The sequence below is a fragment of the Indicator indicator genome, chromosome 13 (genome assembly GCF_027791375.1).
Source record: "Indicator indicator isolate 239-I01 chromosome 13, UM_Iind_1.1, whole genome shotgun sequence".
Taxonomy (NCBI): domain Eukaryota; kingdom Metazoa; phylum Chordata; class Aves; order Piciformes; family Indicatoridae; genus Indicator; species Indicator indicator.
In genome coordinates, this window is record NC_072022.1 from 15,758,525 (window position 1) to 15,781,653 (window position 23,129).

The window sequence follows — 23,129 nt, forward strand, 5'->3', positions numbered from 1 at the left end:
ACTGCTGCATAACCCAGAATTGGGTTGGACTAGGCAACCTTTCAAAGGTCCCTTCCAACTCAAACGCTCTATGATACACCAGGCATAGCTGGAGCCAGGAGGTACTCACTAGTGTTTGTATTGGCTAGAGGGTTTGGTTTTCGCTGAATGGCACGTGCTGTTCCAGTATCCTCATTGATTTGCTGCATAGAGTTAAAATCAATAGTATAGACACGCCCAAGTGTAGACAGGCTGATCTCATCCTCACCAACCTGATGAGCTGCCTAGAAACAAGAAAGAGCCTGAAGTTTAAAAAACAGGAAACTACATGAAAGGTGAGGATAGGAGCAACAGTAGGAAAACCAAACAAGTGACAGAAATAGAAGAATAGTGTTTCAGCAGTTCACCCATGACACCGAAGTAGTGCAAAACTACAGTTGAAGGGTTGAGAAAACTCATGTGTTTCGCTTAGTAAAGGGTGTATCTTCAACGCTGTAAAGCACTCGATTCCCTGTACAACCAAATACATTTCAAACACACCACACAAGGATGTGGCATTACTACCTCTATTATTCGACTGTCAATCCTGTTATAGGGATGCCAAAGCCCCCTGTCATCTCGCCACTGCCATATTGCACCATCCGTGTTTTGTGCATTTCCTTTTTTCAGCATAGTATCAACAGCAAAGATTCCTTCTTTTGGCAGGCACGGCATCAGTTCACTGTAAAGGAGACAAAAAACAGTATCTTACTACAAATATATACGTTATAGTCCCATCTAAACTGAAAACCATGCACCTTCATTTTACAGAAGTTAGGGATTTTAATATACCAACACCATACCCGTAACTTCAGGATGCATAACTTACCAGATAAGAGAAGTAAGCTCATAAAGTTCTTGAGGACTTCGTGGAACAAGGTCAATTTGTTCCTGACAACTCCCATTTGAGGCTCCACAAAGGAGGAAATGAAGCGTTTCTGCAATGTCTATAGAAAAAGAAAATCATGAAATTGCCACTATCAGAGTACAGACTCCATTTTGTCTTGGACGCTATGCATGAAGATAGTTGTCCAAAGCAAACAGAGAATAGACAGTACACACAAAAGCTTCATGGGTTTTTTGACTCTGGGGGGTCTTTACCTTTAGGAAACACCCAGGGGAGAAAGATCACTCTATACAGGGCACAGAAGAACACAAAGGAGTATATAGGGCAGTTAAAACGACAAGTCAAAATTAATTAGCAAGAACTAAGAGAGCTGCACAGAAGTTACATTTCTTAATGTTTTCTCTTAGAAAACCATGTTTCCCCCACCTGGCAAAGGCTACGAAAGAATTATTCAACTTGTGTTGGAATGAAAGTAGTTTGTGCCACTAATACAGACTTAAAATTAGGCAAGCAGTCCAGTGACGCCAGCTACAGAAAGGATGGGGGAAAAAAACCCTCAGAAAACAAACAAAAAAAAAAAAAAAAAAAAAATCCCACACACAACCAAAAGAACAGCAAAAATAAAAAACACTAACTGAACTTTGCATCCCACAGGAAGCAGTAGTAAGAAAGAAAAATAAAACCCACAAGATTTATAACCAAGTGCACAGAATTCCACACAGACTGTTGGCATTACTAAGCCCCCCAGAACATGAAGAGTACGAACTCACTTTGCTTCATTAGTTGGACTGCAAGAGTAGGGCAATTGGAGCACATTAAGGAAAACATGCGCACCACCATGATGAACATTCCTGAGCTCAGGATTGGAGGCGTCACTACCAAAAGCTGCTGGATATTTGTTAACAAGTCCTTGGAAGCAACCTGCTGGAGCAAGTTCTTCAGGAGGGAACAACAAAATTCAAAACATTAGTCTGACTTCAAACTGTAAGCTCTTAGGATAAACTGAAGGAGGGAAGAAGGAAATAAAAATTCATCCCCAAAAACCCCACACCCTTACCTCCTCATGCTGGAAGTTGTCTACTAGCCGTGCAAAACAGAGACAAGTGCTTTCAACAGACTTTTTGTCCTATTATAAAAAAAAGTACTTGTTTAAATTAAGGTATTTTACGTTGCATTAGATTACCCTGTCATTTTGACCCTTTAGAAAAATGTCTCCAAAGAGGACAGTCAAATCACATTTTACAGAATATTACATCTCTAAATGTTAAATGCATTGATACAGTCTAAACTGACCTCCTGATATGGCTGTGCTCCTGCATATTCCCTGGGAAACACCTCACACTTGCAACACAAATACCTCTACGGACTTTTAAAGGTGAATAAATGGATCTATAATATCCTTTTTGGATTCTACAAGGAGGAAACAAAAGGCAAGAGAGCTACAAAGCCAAAGCAACAGAAGATACAGATAATAAGCAGGAGCGAGGGCTACTGTTCTACAGACTACATTAAGTCTGATTTTTTTTTCAGTATTATGCAGCGCAGCCAAGACAGCAAATCCAAAGACAACGAAACAGTAACGACTGTTCCAAAAATAGCTCTAGTTAAAAGTTCTTTGAAACACTTGAAGTTCATCTAAATACAACACTGTCACAGAGGTTGAACACTGGAAGAGGTTGACCAGAGAGATTAAGTGTTCACATTTGGAGATATTTTAAAAAAAATAAAACAACCACACAACAAAACACATCCCCCCACCAAACAAAAACCTGAAACACAAACAAACAAGAAAACTAAGAGGGGAAAACAAACAAACAAGAAACCACACACCAAAACAAAACACACCACAATTACCACAGAAAAGAACACAAACTACAATGAACCAGCTGGACATGGTCCTGGACAACCTGCTCTAGCTGACCTTGCTTAAACTGTGGGTTAGGATTTTTTTTTTCTACACAAATTCAAAATTTCTTGAATTCTTACTTTTGTGGGCTTCTATTCAGAATGCACAAGTCAACATTTGTCCCTGCTACTGCTGTGAATCGTGCTTCCTGCCTCAAAACCACCATCTAAGGCTGACATTTGACTTCTGTGAAGTTGCCTCAAAGATTCAAGTAGTCTCTCAGCAAGATGATGTTGACAAAATTAAGAATAGCACAAGAATACGCAAAAACATTACCTAGTAACTTCCATTTAGTTGTGTTAAAGAACAATTTTTTCCCCTTTTTAACATGCATCTACCAACCAAGCAGTAAGTCAAAAACCAATTTTGGTGCAATAGTCATTGCAAGCACTTATTGATGATCATAGCAGCACCATAGGACAGGCAGAAATTAGAAAACCCATGATTTAGGTTTCATCATATTGATCAACTGTGCAGGAGTAGAAATTGTCTTTTTTTAAAAAAGTTGCAAGCCTTCCCAAAAAGTCAGATGGGGGAGTCAGGGGGCAGAAGTCTATCACAAAAACTGAAAGTTTTCTGATTTGAAGCAGGAAGGAACCTTGCAAAAACATTCATTTGGAAAAAAGAACAGTAATGCTACCTCCTACTGATGGGCAACAAAGACTATAAAACCACTAATGTTCATGCCTCAAACTTAAGACCTTCAAGAAGGAAGTCCTAAAGGCACAGGAACAGATGGGCCAAAAGCCAACTTGGTGGAGAAGAAGGGACCTGGCTGAACAAAGAGATCTGGCTGCTGCTTAGGAAGAAAAAGAGTTTGTGGTCCTTGCAAGAAGGGCCAGGCCATTCTGGAGGACTACAAAGTTTCCATAAGGCTGTACAGGGAGAACATTACAAGGGCCAAAGCCCAACTGGAAACTAATTTGGCTTCAGCTGTTAAAGAGAACTGGAAATGTTTCTACAAATTATCAGCAACAAAGGGAGGACTAAGGAGAATCTCTCTCCTTGGTTGGATGCAGGGGAGAGCACAGCGGTCAAGGATGAGGGACTCGGCACCTTCTCTGACCCAGTTTTACTAGTCAGACCAGTTGTTTGCCAGATACCCAGCCCTGAACTCAAAGGTAGGGATAGGGAACAAAATGAAGCTCCCATAGTCCAAGAGGAGATGGACACTTTCCTAGGTAAAAGAACTGGCTGGATGGCCAAGCCCAAAGAACAGTGGTAAAAGGAGTTACATCCATTTGGTGACCATCACAAGTGGTGTTCCCCAGGGGGCCATTTTTCTTTAACGTCTTTATCAGTGAACTGGCTGCAGGGATCTATGCACCCTTGGTAAGTTTGCAGATGACACCAAAATGGGTGAGAGCATTGACCTGCCCAAGAATATGAAGGTTCTACAGAGGGACCTTGACAGATTGGATCTGGTAAAGGCTCTTGAGAACAGGTCTTACGAGGAACAGCTGAAGGGGTTGTTTAGCCTGGAGTAAAGAAAAATGACCAGAGACCTTATTGCTCTCTACAACTACATGAAAGGAGGTTGGAGCGAGATGGGTGTTGAGTATCTTCCCCCTACTAAGAAATGATAGGACAAGACGAAACGACGTCCAGTTGCATCAGGGGATGTTTATGTTGGACATTAGAAGAAATTTATTCCCTGAAAAAGTTCTCAAGGACTGGAATAGGCTGCCCAGGGAAGTGGTTGAAACCCCATTCCTGGAGATATTCAAAAGACAAAGATGCGGTGCTGAGGGTCATGGCTTAGCACCAGACTTAGACAGTGGTTGGACTTGATGATCTTAAAAGGCCTTTTCCAACCAAAATAATTCTATGATAAAAAAAAAAAAAAAGACCATCATGAATCCTCAAGAACATTTATAAAAAACAAAACCTGAAAGCATAGAAACTTTAAGGCAATTATCACATTGCAAAGGCAAAAAATACACAGTAAAGAACTAGGTATCTGGAGGTATCTTTACACTACTTTCAGGCCAAAAGTAACACTTTTCATTTTATAATAGCTTCTTACCTGATGGGTCAACCTTTGTGTAAGCAGTGGCAAAGAGTCTGCCACAAAGTGAAACTCATCAGGTGTTATACTCTGGCAGCAGTTGGCTGCAATAGCTAGTGCATTCCTCTGTGCATTTATACTGAAGAACTCCAGATACAGCAAGCAGTCTGCCAACCCACCCTATAATAAAAGAAACAAATATTTTCACACTCTCACTAAAAATTACAAACTTGTTCTTGTTTCACCTTCATGAAAGATCACAAAGATGTAGCACTGGCAGAGTGCCTTTTTTTCCCACTTACTGCTTGCAGAATGGCTTTACTATGCCTGCGTGATAACATCTCCAGGGCTGTAAGCGCCTGCTCTGCCACGTCAATGCACTGAATAACTTGCAGCTAGAAAACAAGAAAGCTTGCAGATCAATTTCTAAACCAGTTTGTAAAAATAATCATCTTCATTAACAATTGAACAGTTATCCTGTATTAAACATACGCCAATACAGCAGCACTGTAAGCTGTAATCAAGCTAGATCAGCTACAGTATCGTTGCAACACCAATCAGACTAAAAAGTCTCAGTGAAATCAGAGACTTTTTTTTTCAGTAAGAGTGTGAACAAGTGTAAATCTGATTTTAGAAGCTTCTCAAACATTATGTATTATCTAGTAAGCTATGAAAGGAAGTCTATCTTCATAGCATATCCTCAAGTCAAAACGAAAGATAAAATTCCCTCAGATTAATTTAACATTGTTTTGATTTCATTTTACCTTTTCCAAGAAGACAGGAATTGCATCTACCACCACAGCAGACGATCTGGGAAGTGCTTCCATCATATATGTTAAAGCCCGACAAGCATGGTTCATCTATAAAACCAAATACCTATTTATTTAAAGCTCAGATGACACTGTACTATTTAAGAGGCATTTGAAATACAAAAATCACTTACAATGTCAAAGTTGTGCTCCATCTGCAGCAGCGTTATCTGTTTGAAGAAAAGTATTGTATTGTTAGTTTCGTAAAAAAAAAAAAATCTAGATATCAGCACTAAAGAGGACACATCAGTACGGTACTGATGGAACTTTCTTTTTAACTTGGAACTTTCAATTTTGGTAAAAGTTTCTGAAGAGCCACTACCTATCCATGAGCTATTCAAGATTTAACAAAACTATCAACATTTGGTAAAACATGCACTCAAACACCAAATAATGAGATGAATAGATACACAGATGTAATTAAGAATATATCATTTAAATAAAAAAATATTTCATTTAAGCAAGCTATTGAGTGAAATTATATCCTCCAATAGAAATAAAAGATTTAATCTTTACCAAAGCTGGTACAACACTCTTAACTGGAAATCCTCCTAATGTTTCTTCATTTCCCATAACCAGGAGTTGGCACATCTCTATCACTGCCTGTAATTGTTGACTTTCATCAGTGGCTTGGAGACCTTGTAACAGCTGTTGGGCTTTAGAACCTAGATAACCAGAAGGAACAAAAAAAATTAGGAAAGAAGGTATTAGAAAACCTAAGTGTTAAAGGAAACTGTTATGCTATACTTCTGCCAGAGTGGAAGATCAGAGATAGCTTGTTTTCCTCTGCAATTGTAGTTTCACTTCCTTTCCCTGTCATAAAAAGGGGAGGATAGGAAAGGAAAACAAAGATCTCACTCGTGGCTATCTTCCCAGTGCACACTGGTCAGCGTAGGAAATCCACCACACTGGTCACCATAGCCTTCTTGCCAACCTACAGCAGGTGCCAAAGCCCACACCACTCCATCTTTATAAAGCAAAAGACTTTTCAACACACCCTGGATAGAGCACATGCAGTGTATCCATGAGACCCCATCCTCTTCTTGGCAGGCAGCGTAAAGGCTGCCCTTGGCTCTCCAGGGAAGCCAAACAGACTCAGAGTAGAAGGTACCAAGCATATTCAGCTGCATAATGCAGACGTGTTGAAACAAGACTAAGGACTCATGTTCTCACTGACACACTGTCTGAAGGAAATTATTTGTCCAAAACGTAAAATACCTTTGAAACTATGAAGAACATACCTCAGAACTGACATCTACTAATAGTTTTAAAGTAGCTCAAGCATTTTTTAATGGTAGCAAAAACCCCAAGGGTTTTGTTAAGCAGCCTATCATGCAAAACAAAAAGGAAGGGGTAAAAAGGAAAGAACCCTCCCTTCCCCATCTAGAAGGGAACATTAAGATACCCACATAAAAAGAAAAGAAAATATAGCTAAAGCAATTTTCTCTTCCTTATAGGACGGCAAGGAAATTAATATTGTTGACCAGTGGTCTTGCACTATAGGACATACAAATCTCCAACATGTAAAATAACATATTAAACTGCGAAGCTAATACAAATAGTAGAATATACTAGTGGCTGAATTCTACTAGTCTGGAAGTGGAAAGAATTAAGTCAAATTAGACAAACTTTGCTTACTAGCTCCACTTCCAATTGTCCTGTGGAAGAGCTGCGACATCCGAGGACCAAGAGGGCCAAACAGGTGAGGAGGAAGACCCCTAGCCTCTAATAGAGCTAAAAGCAAACAGAGGATAACAGCCATTGTCAAAGCTTCTACATATATTTTTAAAATCTTAAAATTCCATGATGCTACAAGTTAAGACTACCAGAATTTTGATACTTTAAGAAAGAAAAGTTAGGATTAGATGACTGCAGCTACCTCAATGAGGAAAGAAAAAAAAAAAAAAAAAAAAAGGGAGGGGGGCAAAAAAACCCAAAACAAACAAACAACACACAACCAAAACACCAAAACCAAAATACCACCACCAAAACACCCAAATTGCCCTAAGGGAACAAATTGCTCATTTTTTGTATGCATTAGAGCATTAAAACCCTTGAAGAAGTCACCCACTGAGATTCTAGAGTTATATTACACAGAAGAAATCCAGCCTACTAACTTGTTTTAAGTGTAGATCCACAATAGCAGATACATCAGACTAATTTCAAATCTGAACTCAAACTATATAAAAAAAAAAAAAATTTACAGGAGCTGAATTGTACTACCAAGCCAAAAAAAGACACTGACCTTAATTTGCTTATGAGCAGAAGAGAGAAGACCTATGTTAGATATCAGGATTTTTTTTCTTAGGCTTTGTTTTAAACACTTGTCAGTAGGGATATTTAAGCTAGACCAAGTGGGTAATTCTGATTTTTATGGTAGCAATCATAATCATTATCGTATTGATCAGCAGTAGTTAACAGTCAAGTAATTTCTCAACATTCCTAATGCTTATAGTAAGTACAAGTATGCAAGTGAACTGGTAGTGATACAGCACTCATTTCCACATTAAATATTCACATTAACCAAAACCTGTCATTTGCAGCTAAGACCCTGATCTCAGGACTGCTTGCAATGTAGTGGCAAAAATCATTAAAACAGGAGATACAAACTGAATTTACAGCTGTCTGTACACTCAGACCTGAATGCTTTAGCCCAAGCACAAAAGCAAGTATTTTAAGAATATTCGACTTTTGTTTGGTCAAAACTTACAGCAATGCAAATATCAACAAGCACAGAAAAAAAAAAAAGTTACCCAGAAGCAGGCAGAGTAACTGTAGACCAAACCTGGCCTGTCAACTGAAAGTATTCTTGCAAAGACATTTTCAGATTTGCGCTTACGTAATTAATAGGACCAAGTTCTCAATTCTCTCCCCCCCTCCTCCTGAAAAATCAGTAGTACTTATTATACACTGTGTAAATTAGGCCGGGTGCTATGCCACCCCTCCAGACACTGCATCTTTAGTAAATTAAGGCTTGCAACTCCATGCTTCAGAACTGAGCAAAGCAACACAGAGAAACAAAAGACAGCCTTCCCACTATGTATAATGTAGTATTTGGGTAAGGATGGATATTTATACACTGGAAACAAACAAAAAATGTAATTATTAACTTTTATACCTTGTAGTCTTCCCATCTCAGAGTCATCTGACTCACTTTCTCCAGAGGTTGTCATACCTACAGCCCCAGCAACAGAACTAGAAGCTAAAGAAATAAAAAAAAGAGATTGACACAAGTTACAGTGCCTATAAAGCCACAAAATTTCCATCAAATCCACTGTCAAGTATCCACACTCTCAGAAGAGTGCTCTAGATTTAACATTGCCACCATGATATTTCTGTAAAATTATCATTTTAAACAGACCAGTTTAACTTCCAAAAGCTAAAGAGAAGCTATATTAACACAAAATAACAAAAAAAACAATTGAAAGAAAGCTAGATCAGCAAATTACCTTTCAGACAGATCTACCTGCATCTCTAGTAAATTTACACTTTTGAGTATTATGCTGCACTTAGTTTCTGTTAATTCTGACTTTCCTGGTAATGTAACTAGCTTCAAGCAGAGAATGTTTAAGACCAGCACAATTGCTGGAAAGCTCCTTTGAACTCACTACTGATTAAGACAAGATAATAAAAATTCACCTTTCAACAGGACTGTGCAAGTGAGAATATTTAACTTGCTTACAAATTTCTCCAGTACAAACAAATTTGCAATTTCAGAAAACTTGTTGAATTATTTATGAGTAGGTACAGAAGAGCTAATGCACGTCTTGTGTATTCTGAGCAGTTTGGTGTGTACACTAAAAACACCTTGTTTGGAATTTCTTCCTACTTTACCTGCAGCTCCTTGGGGAGCCTCATCTGTACGTGCAGCTGAGGAGTTAACTCCATCCTGGTTATTGTCAGGATCAGCCATTTTCTCCTGTCGGCGAGCTTCAGCTGCTCCTCTTTTGCCCAGGCCAGAGCCTCGCCGACTAAAGATTCAAAAACCGAAAGTGTCTTAGTTATTCACGTGAGACTACTCAAAACCACATCACATTTCAGTAGATCATAGAATGGTGCAGGCCAGAAGGGACCTCCCAAGGTCAACTAGTCTGACCTGCCCGCAGTCAGACATCTTCAACTAGACTAGGCTGCCCAAGCCTTACCTTTAAATATCTCCAGAGAAGGGGCTTCAGCCACCTCCCTGGGCAACCTGTTCCAGTGTTCCAGCACCCTCATAGTAAAGAGCTTGTTCCTGATATCCAATCTCAATCTGCCCTTCTCCAGTTTGAAGCCACTGCCCCTTGTTCTTTCACTGCAGGCCCTTTGTAGTCTCTCTCCATCCTTCCTGTAGATACCCTTCAGGTACTGGAAGGCTGTTATCAGGTCTCTCCAGAGCCTTCTCTTCTCCAGGCTGAACAACCACAGCTCCCTCAGCCTGTCCTCATAGCAGAGGTGCTGCAACCTCCTAATCATTTCGTGGCCCTCCTCTGGACCCGCTCCATCAGATCCATGTCCTTCCTATATTGAGGGCTCCAGACCTGTACACAGTACAGGTGAGGTCTCACCAGAGCAAAGTAGTAGAATCACCTCTATGGATCTGCTGGCAATGCATCTTTTGATGCAGCCCAGGATGTGATTTGCCTTCTGGTCCAGCTTCTCATCCATCAGCACCCCCAAATCCTTTTCCAGGGTTGCTTCCCTCATCCTCCAGTTTGCATTGATAGTGAGGATTGTTCTAGCCCTGGTGCACTTGCTCTTGTTGAACCTTATGAGATTCACCTGGGCCCACTTCTCCAGGTCCCTCTGGATGACAACCCATCCCTCTAGTGTATCGACAACACCACACAACTTGGTGCCATCTGCAAACTTGCTCATGGTGCACTCAATCCTACTGTCTATGTCAATGATAAAAATATTAAATAGTACAGGGTCCCAGTACAGACCCCTGTGGGACACCACTTGTCACTGCTCTCCATATGGACTTCAAGCCATTGAGCACCACCCTCTGGATGCAACCATCCAGCCAATTCCTTATCCACAGAACAGACCACCTATCAAATCCATCTCTCTCCAACTTGGTGAGCAGGATGCTATGGGGGACTGTGTCAAAGGCCTTAGGGAAGTCCAGATAGATCACATCCATAGGTCATCCCTTATCTACTGACATAGTCACTGTCATAGAAAGCCACACGGTTAAGTCCAGCGGAAGCTGCCTCTAGTAAAGCCATGCAGGCTGCCTTGAATCACCTCCCTTCTCCTCCATGTGCCTCAGCATGGCATCTAGGAGGATCTGTTCCATGATCTTCCCAGGCACAGAGATGAGGCTAACAGCCTGGTAAGTTCCCAGGGTCCTCCTTTCTACCCTTTTTAAAAATGGGTAGATCACTACCCCAAGTTACACAAACTAACAGACCCATGCAAGAATCAACCTTCACAAAATTACCTGCTCTTCTTTACCCTCCTTATGCCGCACCATGGTGGCAATTTGTTTATACTCGTGCATTACAGCTAGGTTCTTACATTAAATCCTTCAAACAAGCCAGTCTACTTAAGGGGTAATAGTCAAAATGACTAGTTAGTTACAAACAAGAGAGACATTTAAGAAGTTTGATGACTGAGTAACTATCTTTAAATTATGTTCTTAACTACTGAAAGCATGAAAAACTCTTGATGTTCAGCTTGGTTTTTAGTGATGGAACAAATCTGAGTGCACAAACCTTTTAAAATTTGCTTTTTAAAATAATACTGTCAGTCATCAACACTATGAAGATATAGTGTTGATATAGATATATATGTCTACAAAGTAAACAGTCAAATTCGAATGCGTGCTTGACAAGAGAATCAGATTTCAGAAGGGTTTTTGTTTAATGGCATGGAAGAGGGAAAATAAGTTTTGCTAGAACTGCTAAATGCCATTTAGGTATAAGAAACTAAAGTTCAGTAAGGCTTAAGTCTGGCTTCAGAATATACACAAGTACAAAATTTTTTTGCATCACAGGACATATTTAGTCTTCCCTCTCATTTAATCTAGCAGCTAATTGCAATTACTAATTCAGGAGTACTTCTCCCCTTCATCTGAAAGCATACCAAGTACTTAGATATTTGTGGTATTGCTCAGATGGAGATGACGGCCAGCTTCACAACTTACACTATTAAAACAGATTTTGTGGTTCCATGAAATCTTATTTCGCAAAATAGTATTATAACAGATAGTAGGTTAGCATTCTCCCTGTGTTTAGTATCTTTTTAAACAACATCCCCTCTAAAAAAGGTATTACTTGAACTTGTGATATAAGCTTTGGGTGTTCCTTTACCCCCTCCACAGCTGAGGGACTCAAAGGTCTGATGGTTCCAAACTATGTCGTCCTTGATACCCATGCACAGAATGACCCAGCAGGCCCTAAAAGTTACAGCTTACTTCTACAATAGCAAACTAATAGATGGACAAGGCCAGTTTTCATGCATGAAAATTATACTAATATGAAGCCACTGCAGTAATTGTCTTTCATTATCTTAAGTCTTACCTGGTGCTAGCACAGGAGCCCGTGGTCTTTTGCCGTGTGCTCCGCCGCAAACTGGGGAGCTCAGCAGGAGGTGATTCACTGCGCTTTTTTGTTGATTTTCTTAGACCTATGTAAAGAGCCAAGCACAAATCAGTGTTTAAAGATACACAGCAACTCTACAAAGAAATGAAACCTTGTCCAAGAATTTTCCATCTAGAACAGTTTCTACACACCAACTTTTAGTTACCTGCTGTATCAGTAACAGAAAGGTACAGGTATTTACTTTTAAGTAATACAAAACTCCAAGGTGTTACCTAGACATCTTTTCCTAACCTGCAAACTGTAGTTTAGAAGAGCTTGCACTGCCAGTGTCGCACGTATTATTTAAAGTTCCTATTTAGATCACTTCAACCCCTTTCACTGTCATTAAGGTCTCCCTTACAGCAAATAACCAAGTGTATCTTTACAACTTTAGAACAGGAGTTCAAGTTTTCAATTTAGAAATATTTATACTATTGAAGACTGACCCAAGTGATATTCATATGCTATAGGTTACAAAGCCATTGTTCTGATGATACCGCCCCCTGAAGAACCAGGTACATCTCAAACACACAAAAGAACTCATGCAATGCAACATTCTCAGATGATGATCAAGTTTACTATCCCAGGCTGAACGATCTCGTAACAGCTTCCAAACCCGAAGTCTGGTAATCAAAGCGATGAAAACTCAAAATATTTATCAGGCCCAGCTTTACACTTTGGTCCCCTCTGCCTTTACAATAAATACAGAATTCTGTAACGTTCAACTCAGACACACTCTTATTAGAAGAAATGCAAATAATTTTGAGAAGATGAGATAGATTACTACTCCCTCTTCTGGCAACAAAGCAGATATAAAATACATTTAAGTATGCTATGATTTTGAGCACAGTACCTACCAAATTGGCATCTATCACCTTAATGCCAAAACATCCCAGGAACACTGCATTAAGGTACTAAGAGATTAAATAACTGTGCAGCCTCTGACTGTGTATTTAACAGAAAAGCAAAAATCATCTGGGCCTGGGTCAAGAGTCTGCTCTTTCAAGCACTACATTATATTTGACCCAGAAATAATGCTGCATGCAGTTAAGTTCCATGTATATGAAGGTTAACCTGATATTTGTGTATTTACCATACACTTTGCCTACTAACTCAAGAAACATAGTAACCTTAAGAACAAGGTTCTTTATTTAACGGCCACCAAGCACTGAACTGAAGCAGACCAGCCATTTGAATTTTCTGGTCTATACATGCAGAAGAAAAATACTTGTTTTCTCAAATATTAAAAAACACAGTGGCTTTTACTGCATATGCTTTCAAATACACAAAAAAATCTAAGTCAAATTTGCTAGAATTGAAATACACAAAGACCTCCATCCAATTTACATGCATTAAGTTCCAGGGTGGGGGGGAGTCAATGAGGAGCATTATACAGGTACAAGACAAAATCAGTTTAAAGTAGTCAAGCAGGACCCCATGCCATAGCTATCTAAGCTTCTCAAGTACTAGAAGTGCACAGATACAAAACTCTCCTCGTAACTGGTTATATTTTACAAGAGAAAATGCATGCTTTAACTGGCACTGTATTAATCCATAGACAAAATCTGTTTACCATTCTGAGTTCATATTACATATATGGAAAAGTAGGCTACTCAGTACCTGTAACAGTATGGTGATATTTTAAGTGAGATATACTTTCACTTTATATTTAGGAGAATAAATGCATCTCCCTGTTACAGTAGAGTTCACTGGAAAAATAAAGAATTGAAATGTGCATGTCAGCACACCATTTACTATTTCATCAAATTAGTTTTCAAGTAGGTAGATCTAAACATTAAGTAACTTTGCATCTGCTGAGTAAAAGTCTATCAACAAGCCACAACTGTTAAGTGAAATAAGACTGACTTGCATTAAAAGATTTCTGCTAGGGACACAGGTTTTAGAAAATAGGACTAGCTTGACAGCTTACAGTTGTTTAACAGTATAGTACACTCACTCACGTCTTACTATCCCCAAACCAATCCCAGGACACAAAAGGTGCATACCTTATACACACACTCTTTCTGTCAGCATTCTGTCAGTTTGGAGAACTGAGCTTACTAAACATGGGATCAGAGGAGCAGACACCATGAAGCAATAAGGTAATGAAGCTGTGAAACAGGTTGTCCTTTTCCATAAGGGGCATTAAATTAATTGAGCTATCTCTTTAAACTGAATTACCTCAGTAAGAAGGTATTAGAGAATATGGAGTCACCCAGTTACTGCTCTGTAGATGAACTGTGGAACACATCACAGCCTGAGCACCCAGGACAGTTTAGCTCATTTTGTCCTGCCACTCAGCAAGAATACTCTACCTGTCAAATTTGCCTACCAGGGCACATATAAGCTTCCACCTCCTTCTAATTTCAAAGGCTAAAAAAGAAGCAAAGAAAAACTTCTCACAGCTTGTTCCCTTCCTGCTGTTCAGTGTTACTCTCTATAAAGTTTGCTCTTTAAGAAGGCTTCTTAAGTCTATCTTATCACCACCTTTTGCAAATCCGTTGAGCCTTCCAAATACCTTAAACTCAGGGCTGCTGATTTCTACAGCATAGGACTGAACCCTCTTCCTTTCACTGTCAGTGACATGAAAATGTGTTCCTCTCCCTTAACACACAGTGAGCACAGCGTCCTAACAGCACTAGTTCTGGATCTGGAGGAGCTACAGGAAGCTAACAGCCCCAAGCCTTCAATGGTAAAGCACAATCAGCATTCCACAAGATAGAATTAGAGTTGCCTTGTGACTGCCTGATGAAGAAACACACCAGTCATGCTGCCACAGACATACAGCAAGGGCTTACAGAGTGACTGGTTTGATGCTCATCTTGAGAGCTGTAATACACAGATCTATCATGAAGAGATCTCTTTCAAATAGCTAATAAAAGTTATTAACAGAGATGAACTTTCAATAAACCAAAAGAAAATTAGGTTTTAGCAGTTTATAGACTTCAGAATTCAAGCAGATGCATAGGTTTTCTTATAGCAAACATATATGCTCATGCTCTAACATAGTCTTATTTACATGCCAAATATGCATGTTAATGACTCAGACAATAAACCTAAATAGACTAAACTTGAAACAGCAGACTACCAGAAATCAAGACAAAAAACAAACAACCCCCACACACACACACACAAACAAACAAAAAAACCAGTCCCACAAACACACGAGAACACAAGCACTTAAACTGGAAAACTAGTCAGCATTTCTCTTTTAAAAGGCATTTTTTTATTGCATGAAAGAAAAGTTCTGGGTGTAGCTGTCTGGCATTCACCTACTTGAAGACTAAGTCATAGCCATGCCAAAACAAAGCTAGTCAAACTTGCCCTTAATTTGCAGTACAGAAAGCTAATCAGCAGAGAATTATTTGCTAGGACTGAAAGTTTAGACTTAAAAATTGGCTCCTGTGTTGGGCTGCTCTCCATCTCATGCAATAAAGATAAGTGAAAATAGCTGTGGCAGGAAAGGCAAGACAACTTCCTGTCATTCTAATACTCCCCCCTCCCTCAGCACCAACCCAGGTATTTTCAGCTCTTGATTACAACTCCACCATCACAGTTCAACCTAGTATTTCCAAAGACACAGACAGCACTGTCACCTAGAATCCAGATAACCTGAAAACAGCTCTGACTTCAGTTTCTTTGCTCCCTCACCTCTCAAAGCCACAAGTTAACACACCATTCCAGCTCTGTATTCACCTTCTGGGGCCTTCCAGTATATCCCAATAATCTCTCCAGTCTCCAAAATCTTAAAAGGAATAAGTAGAGGCTTTTCAGCCAGAGACAGCTACCCTAGTTACCCTGTTGTTGGCACTCTCACAGCCACCACCACTGCCAGCTTCTTCCTACTTCAGGACCATACAAGACAACATACATAGGGCAGTAAAGATTTTTCACTAATAATGGAGACATAATTAAGCTTGCTTTTATGTTGTTACATAATCACTGAGATGACCTCATTTGCAACATTTTAAAAGTCCCTACAAAATATAGGGCTTGAAAGGGATGTGAAAACAGTCAACAATACATTTACTTCTCCTCCCCCCTCCCAAAACATAGCTACAAAAAATGATGAAAAGCTTTAGCCTAGCCTGATTTTACTCTTCAAACAAATTCACCTGCTGTTATTCTGTGATGCCACTGCTCAGTTACACAAACTCGTGTAGATGAAGACTCTAAAAGTAATTTTGGTTTCAATTAGCACCTCTTAATTATTCAGTAAGGAGTGGACAAGAAACCTTGGGGTATTGCCCTCCAACATGTAAAAAGCTTCTGCAAAGATTGCAACCACAGCTCTCATTCCACTCCACTCTAAGAATGCCAGCACAGCTTTTACAATTTTTCCTTCAAAGATAACGAATTACTCTTCTGGTACCCCACAACTGCAGTACCCAGTAGTGAACAGCACTGCATTTATACAGACATGACTAACCATGTGAGCCAGAATAATTTACCCTCCCACTTTCTTCCTAGAAACACTCCCAGTGCTGTTATTTCTGAAGTTTTGCAGTTCCTTACACAGTTATGTTTGCTATTTGTTTACCTCCCATCAGTTCTACAAGCCCTATTTCAAACTTCAAACATCTACTTCATATCACACCGCCATACAAGCCTATTGAGTTTTAGCTTTCTCTTTCTACACAGGATTACTGTAACTACTGTAACTGGAATGTTTCCAGGCTATGGTGTGTACATCTCCATAATTTAATCTAGATCACCACTTGCTTTACTGCTTTAGAAAGCATTAGAAATGTCAATACTTGTGTGAAAAATCATCTGCTTCTGCTCCCTTATCCTCTAAGACTACTAGTGTGCTACAGAAAATGTTCCCATTCTTCCTTAAAAACCTACCCTGAAGGTTTCTTTCCTTAATATTTTCTTGACGCTTCTCAGCATTACCCCAAAAAATGTGTATTTTGTTAAAATATTTCAAATTTTTTACAGTATTTTCAAGTTAGTGAAGCTGTGTGACAGAAAACTTTCTTTTTTTTTTAAAGGGGCTAAAGTTACTGATTACAAGATCATTTCAATCTGTTGTCCAAGAGCACTAATGCTCTATTTGAGAGGCTGAGAATATTGAAAATAAGCACAGTTTAACACTTCAATGTTGAGTTCTTACCCTACTGGTTATTATATAGTGTCACTAAGAGCAAGTTTTGCTGTCATCTACAGTAAAATAATAAGGCATTAGATATTTAGACTTCTGAAATCATCTGTTCGTACTTGCTCCCCTCAAACTCAGATGTCATCTAGAAAAAGCAATTGTAACGTCTATTAAGGATAGAAACATCTCTCATCCTCTCATCTTTGTGCCCCTTGCCAGTGACTTTTTATATATACATACACATGCCTATAGTTTTTAGAACTTGGTTTCGTGACATGAACATCTAAGTATAATCTAAGTTTTTGGTTTTGCAAAAGATGAATTTCAGATCATGGAAGAGCTAAAGCTAGTCAAGCTGGCTTTCTCAGTACATTCTTTGTGGAGACAGCTTAGGTTCATATTCTCAATGCTGCTTTTCAAGCTACTCAATACATCCCTTATTGTGCTATCCCATTCTCCCTTATTGTGCTATCCCATTCTCTTCTCATTCCTTACAGTTTTGTAACCTGGCACAAATTATTCTCTGCTTTTACATTCTCACTGTTCAGTTGTGGAAGATACATTCTTTCTCCTTCTTGTTAATTTTCTTCATTGTTAAAAAGTTGCTAGTATTGAAGACAGACTTACCTAAGAACCCCTTGGCCAGTCCCATTTCTACCAGATTCCTACCTACTTCCCCTTCACTCTACACCTTTTGCAAATTCAGAGTTTTTGTTCTGGGAATTCATCACCCATTAAGTTCTGAACCATAGAGCAGGTAGATGAAACATTAATATAAAGAACCTAACACCTCTCTACTTCCCCAATGCCACTCTTTGTCAATTAAGTTTGGTCATTCCAAAATCAATATTCCAGTCACACAAGTTATCCAAAACAAGCCTGTTAAGTCAACTAAATCTATTTTGTTTACAAAGTAAGACATCCCGTTCCTCTTGTTTATTTCACACATCTCCTGCATTAGTATGTTACAGATATGTCCCAGTTGTGACAGGCTGCACTTGATCATGTCTAGATAAAGCAACAACTCTAAGCAAGCTTAGAAATCCAATTTCTTAAATTTCACAGAATACATGCTATAAGCAAATCATACAGTACATAAAATCTGCATAGATCTTTTCCCAAACATTTTGTTCAAGGCAACAAAGCTATCTGCAAGCTAGAAAGCAAGTGCTCTGCTTAGAGACAGCCTACCTTTCTAAGTGACAATGTTCAAGGAACAGTACCTGCCCTTCAAAATCCAGCACCACAGAAAGAACTTTTTTTTTTTTTAGGCACAGTTAAACAGATAAGTGACTAACATCTCGACTACTAAGTATACTAGGTTCTTACAGTAACAGAGAGCCCCACAGTAAGGAAAAATTTTATAAGTGAAGTTTAAACAAGAAATCACATGTCATCTACTTGTTTTCCAGTATTTTTAATTCCTGCTTTGGGACAGAAAGCTTAAGAAAAATCTGACAGGAGAAATAATTTTGTAGCACATACATCCCCATCACAACATCCAACTATTTCATACATGTTATTTTTTAAACTGATTTGCAAGGCAGAGAAGCAACTTAAAACTTCCAGAACACTGATTGTATCATTTGCTTCAGCTGCAGATAATTCCCATCAAAGCTTTACTTAAAAGCTCAGCAGAACACACTTAATGCAATTTCTCTAAAGTAGATCCCCAAAAGCCTGAAAACAATAGAATTATTTCTTTAGAAGACCAAAAATGCTTATTTTTCCAGAAAAGAACAACTTACTTGCTAGCTTAGCCTGCAATCCTGAAGGTCCAGGTTTTGATGTCTCTGACTTGGAGGAGCCTGGCAGAGACAGTTTTGTTTTAGGGAGACTGACTTTCGGGCTGAATCGAGCAGCCCAGTCAAACTTTGAAGAGCCACCTGTTTTATTCGTTTCTTTGTCCCTGCTACTCCTTCTTGGACTGGGGCTGGATGCAGAACGAGAACGTCTAGCCTTATTCTGGTCCTTTCCCTGTTTCACTCTGGCACCCTGAGGAACAGCAGAAGCAGAGGCAACAGCAGAAGAAGCAGAGGCAACAGCAGAAGATGAGGAAGATGTGGAAGCTGAAGAAGAAGAATCAGTGATGGTGCTACACCCAGCTTTGGCTGAGGTCACCGATTTTGAAGCCAGCTTGGAGAGTTTTGCTGACTTCTCTTCAGTGCCAGTTGATTCAACTACTGAACTACTCTTTATACAAGACAGATTCTCTGTCCTTTTCCTTTTCTGACTTCGGGAGCTACCAGCAGCTCCACCCTTTCCGGTGTGAGCCTTGCTTGTTGATGGCAATTGTGTAGACTTCGGCTGTTCTTGGTCTAAGTGTCTTCTCTTAGATTTAGTATGTGGCTTGTTAGTTTCCAAGGAAGTCTCAGTGTGTTGAAGTGCTTTGGGTTTTTTAGCAGAGCTAGGAGAATTGGTCCTCCTGTAATCTGGACTAGCACTGCGTTTAACTCCTCGGGAATTGTCTTTCTTAGGCACTTGCCCCGTTTTTTGCTTCTCTGAAGTACTGACTCTCTCTGGATCTTCTTGTTCTGGTATTGAAACAGCAGATGAACTACAGGCTCTGTAGAAGTAAGCAGAAACAGCATTAGTGTTGAACTCTCAAAAATCTCACAGTTTCAACAGTTTTGCAAGGTAAATGTTAGCATTGTCTGGAAAGGGCAGGTAGAAACACTGTTGATTAAGTTTATGCTAAGAGGAAAAAAATAACATGCTTATGGGAACAGTCACATTGCAATTCTTTACTATCAAGAAAAGTAAAATAAATTGCAAAACTGAAGTACAGTGCATTGTTTTGTAAGGAGCAAGATATGAGGATACTTGGATAGATTTTACTAACCAGTTTCAACAGACATGTCAAAACGTTTTAAAAAATTAAAATTCAAGCCATGAATGTTTTAGAATGTAAGTTCTGCAAGAGTAAGGAATGTTCAGTAATGCATAACTAGTCATAACTGGATTCTAGTTCAAAAAAGGCTCTTAATGAAAGGACAGTTTCTCATGAATCTTGAAAACAAGGTAAAGAATCAGAAATATGGCAAAACATTCTTGTACATTATAGAAAACTGCCTTGGTGTGTGTATATATAGCAGCAGTGTATGAAGAACAGACATAACTGTGATGATTACCCTGAACACAGGCATATTTCACTTTTCACTTAATACTGGACATTGCTCAGGACTGTTTGGGTAATCTTCTCCCAACACAAAGTAGAAAAAGGGGAGAAAAACCTTGCAAGTGTTCCAGGACTAGTTATGCAGAAATCATTTCCTCATCATCACTGATGGAATGCTCTTGGTGAATTAGAAAAACAAAACAATGTGAAACACTGAAATATATCCACTGAATGCAATGCCTGATTAGAAAAACGAAACAACCCACACAACTCTATTTAGTCATGCATTCTTATAAAAATTCCGTATAACTAGATATATTACACACATTTGTGAGCACAGATAACACTGGTTAATATATGGATATGAAGCGCAATTACCTTTTAGAAAAGTGTCCCTTGGACTGCTCAGAAGTAGTATTAGACTGCACTTTGGGTGTCTTTGAAATAGATTTTCTACTCTCAGGAGGGCTATGTGCCTTATGTTTTGCCTGCCCTAAATGTGACCTGTCAGCAGAAAGTCAAAACAGAAAGCTATCAGGATTCCAAGATAAGGATACAAACCTGTAGGTGGAATTTTTTTTTTTTTTTTTTTTACCATTTACAGATATTAGTTTACAGCTTCCAACTTCCCCATATCAACACACAAAATTAGAGCATTCTTTAAAAGGATCACCCGTTGCGGTCACAAATCACTACCAGTCTAACTTCCCATAAGGCATGCAAATACTTATTACTTTTAAATGAATAATACATCTTCTCACACCTGAGCTGTCCCAATGAATTCCAGTTTTTCTGCATTGTGCGTGTGTGTGTATGTGTCTGTGTTCACATGGGTAAGATACAATAGGTCTTCCCAGCAGCTTTCAGATGCACACAAGAAATGGTTTATTTTATGAGCTCTGACTAGAAGACAAAGATAATAGTATACTACAGATAAAATCTTAGAATCGTAGAATTGTTTCAGTTGGAAAAGACATCTTAGAATTGAGACCAACACCACCATGGGCAGAATATTTTATCTGTCTCTTCATCCTGATTAGATGGTCTATAATGCACTCCCACTCGGATGTCTGCCTTCTTGGCCTTCCCCCCCAGTTCTTACCTATAAAACTATCATCATCACCAATAACCTCAACACAATCAAAATCTCCTTGACATACCAGGCCACACCACTGCCTCTCCTTCCTTGCCTATTCCTTCTTAAGAGTTTGGAGCTATTGATTGTGGCACTCAAGTCATACAAGATATTCCACCACATTTCTGTGCTAGCCACTAAAGCTTTCAAATAACTTCTTCCAACCAAATCCAGAATTCTCACACTAAAGGCAGAGCAAAGCCTGGTATTGACCAAGACATTTCACCAGACACTTCAGGATTTCAACAAAAATTTAAATATAAACCTTAGAAGAAATACCAAGTCTAACCACATAAGTGATAATCACATGACATTTTGCTTACAGTCACACTGGCAAAACCTCAGTAGTACAACTGTTTTTCTTGAAAACTTTCCTATCTGTTTTCTTCAACAGTATTCACATTTAGTCAAATAGACAAAAGCACTTAGCACATATTAAAAAATCTTCTGTCTCATTTTCTAAGAGCATAGCAGTTTTAAAAGACTAATTTAATAGCATCTTTTCCATACTCCAGTAATTTGATTTCATTTCTCATATTAGAAGAAATTAGTTCTACTATCAAAAGTAAGTAAAATGTAGCTCTTTAGCTCACAATAGCAAACTCCAAAGTTAACTCAGGCTTGTTTTACCTAATCCTGAGTCTGGATTTTCCAAACAGATTAAGGCATGACGTATAATTTTTCCTTTGAAATGTTTTTATAATGGAAGTAATAGAAGTTATTACATAATTTATACTTGGCAACAATCTCACTTATATAAGCTAACTGATTAGGGTTCATTTCTTTTGAAGTACATTTTTAGAAGTTGTTTCCCCTCAAATATTTTTGTTTTGCCTTCATTAGAAATGGACACAACTTAGTGCTTTAGGTATTCATAAAACACAAGTAATAAATCTTTTCAACTAAAACACAGCTGAAGCAATACATCACAACATCATCTACTTAAATCATGCACTCAAGCACTTTCACTTGCTCCAGGCTTCCTTTCACCTTTAAACCCTTCAGGTTCTCACAAGCTTTAAAAACAATTTCTACCAATATCCAATTTATATAGACTAATAAAGCTACAATTATATCCTGGGAACTGCGAATAGTGTATTATGCAGACTATTTGTATTTGCTTTCTTTTCTTTATTCATGAAACTATCAGTAGCAATAACACAGCCAGAACAGAAAATTATACTAGAAGTGTAACAAACAAGGAGTCAAAACCAATGGGGATTTCACTTTTGAAGACCTACTGTGCTCTCACTTCTTATTGAGTTTAATCATTCACCTTGCATGTGCTGCAAAGAGAAGGTACATAAGACGATAGCAACTGTACATGCAGTAGCATGTCAAAAAGGAGCATGACATTAACCCTCCTGCTCTAAACTTGTATGATGGCAAGTAGACTGACAATGTGGAGAGAGTGCAGGATTGAGTTAAAAGAACTTTAACAATACAGCAATGAACAAGAAATGTCCCAGTTCACATAAGTATGACAGTTTGCTTAATGGCACAGGAAAAGTTAACTTACATACACAGGCTAATAGAATAGACTGATGAGCTAGAAGTGAATTGAGTGCCATGAAAGGTACAAGGGCAGCTGGAAGATTCATTCTTGTTCAAGGTTGTAAGC

General features: G+C 38.9%; 1 protein-coding gene across 7 annotated transcripts in view; it reads right to left on the reverse strand.

Moving 5' to 3' along the window:
- Window positions 1-23,129, reverse strand: part of TRIP12 (thyroid hormone receptor interactor 12) — a 76,435-nt gene that overhangs the window by 20,581 nt on the left and 32,725 nt on the right. For 4 of the 7 annotated variants that reach the window (XM_054385870.1, XM_054385872.1, XM_054385873.1 and 1 more), the window contains exons 3-18: window positions 20,752-20,877; window positions 19,004-19,821; window positions 12,095-12,200; window positions 9,423-9,559; window positions 8,707-8,790; window positions 7,227-7,322; window positions 6,105-6,253; window positions 5,723-5,758; window positions 5,544-5,639; window positions 5,082-5,174; window positions 4,798-4,959; window positions 1,923-1,991; window positions 1,636-1,801; window positions 848-965; window positions 544-700; window positions 110-263 (exon numbers count right to left, since the gene is read on the reverse strand). In XM_054385870.1, coding sequence (XP_054241845.1) covers window positions 110-263; window positions 544-700; window positions 848-965; window positions 1,636-1,801; window positions 1,923-1,991; window positions 4,798-4,959; window positions 5,082-5,174; window positions 5,544-5,639; window positions 5,723-5,758; window positions 6,105-6,253; window positions 7,227-7,322; window positions 8,707-8,790; window positions 9,423-9,559; window positions 12,095-12,200; window positions 19,004-19,821; window positions 20,752-20,877 — 2,567 coding nt within the window. The remainder of the gene's footprint in view (window positions 1-109; window positions 264-543; window positions 701-847; window positions 966-1,635; window positions 1,802-1,922; window positions 1,992-4,797; window positions 4,960-5,081; window positions 5,175-5,543; window positions 5,640-5,722; window positions 5,759-6,104; window positions 6,254-7,226; window positions 7,323-8,706; window positions 8,791-9,422; window positions 9,560-12,094; window positions 12,201-19,003; window positions 19,822-20,751; window positions 20,878-23,129) is intronic. The other 3 variants (XM_054385876.1, XM_054385875.1, XM_054385874.1) reach the window with 2 other exon arrangements.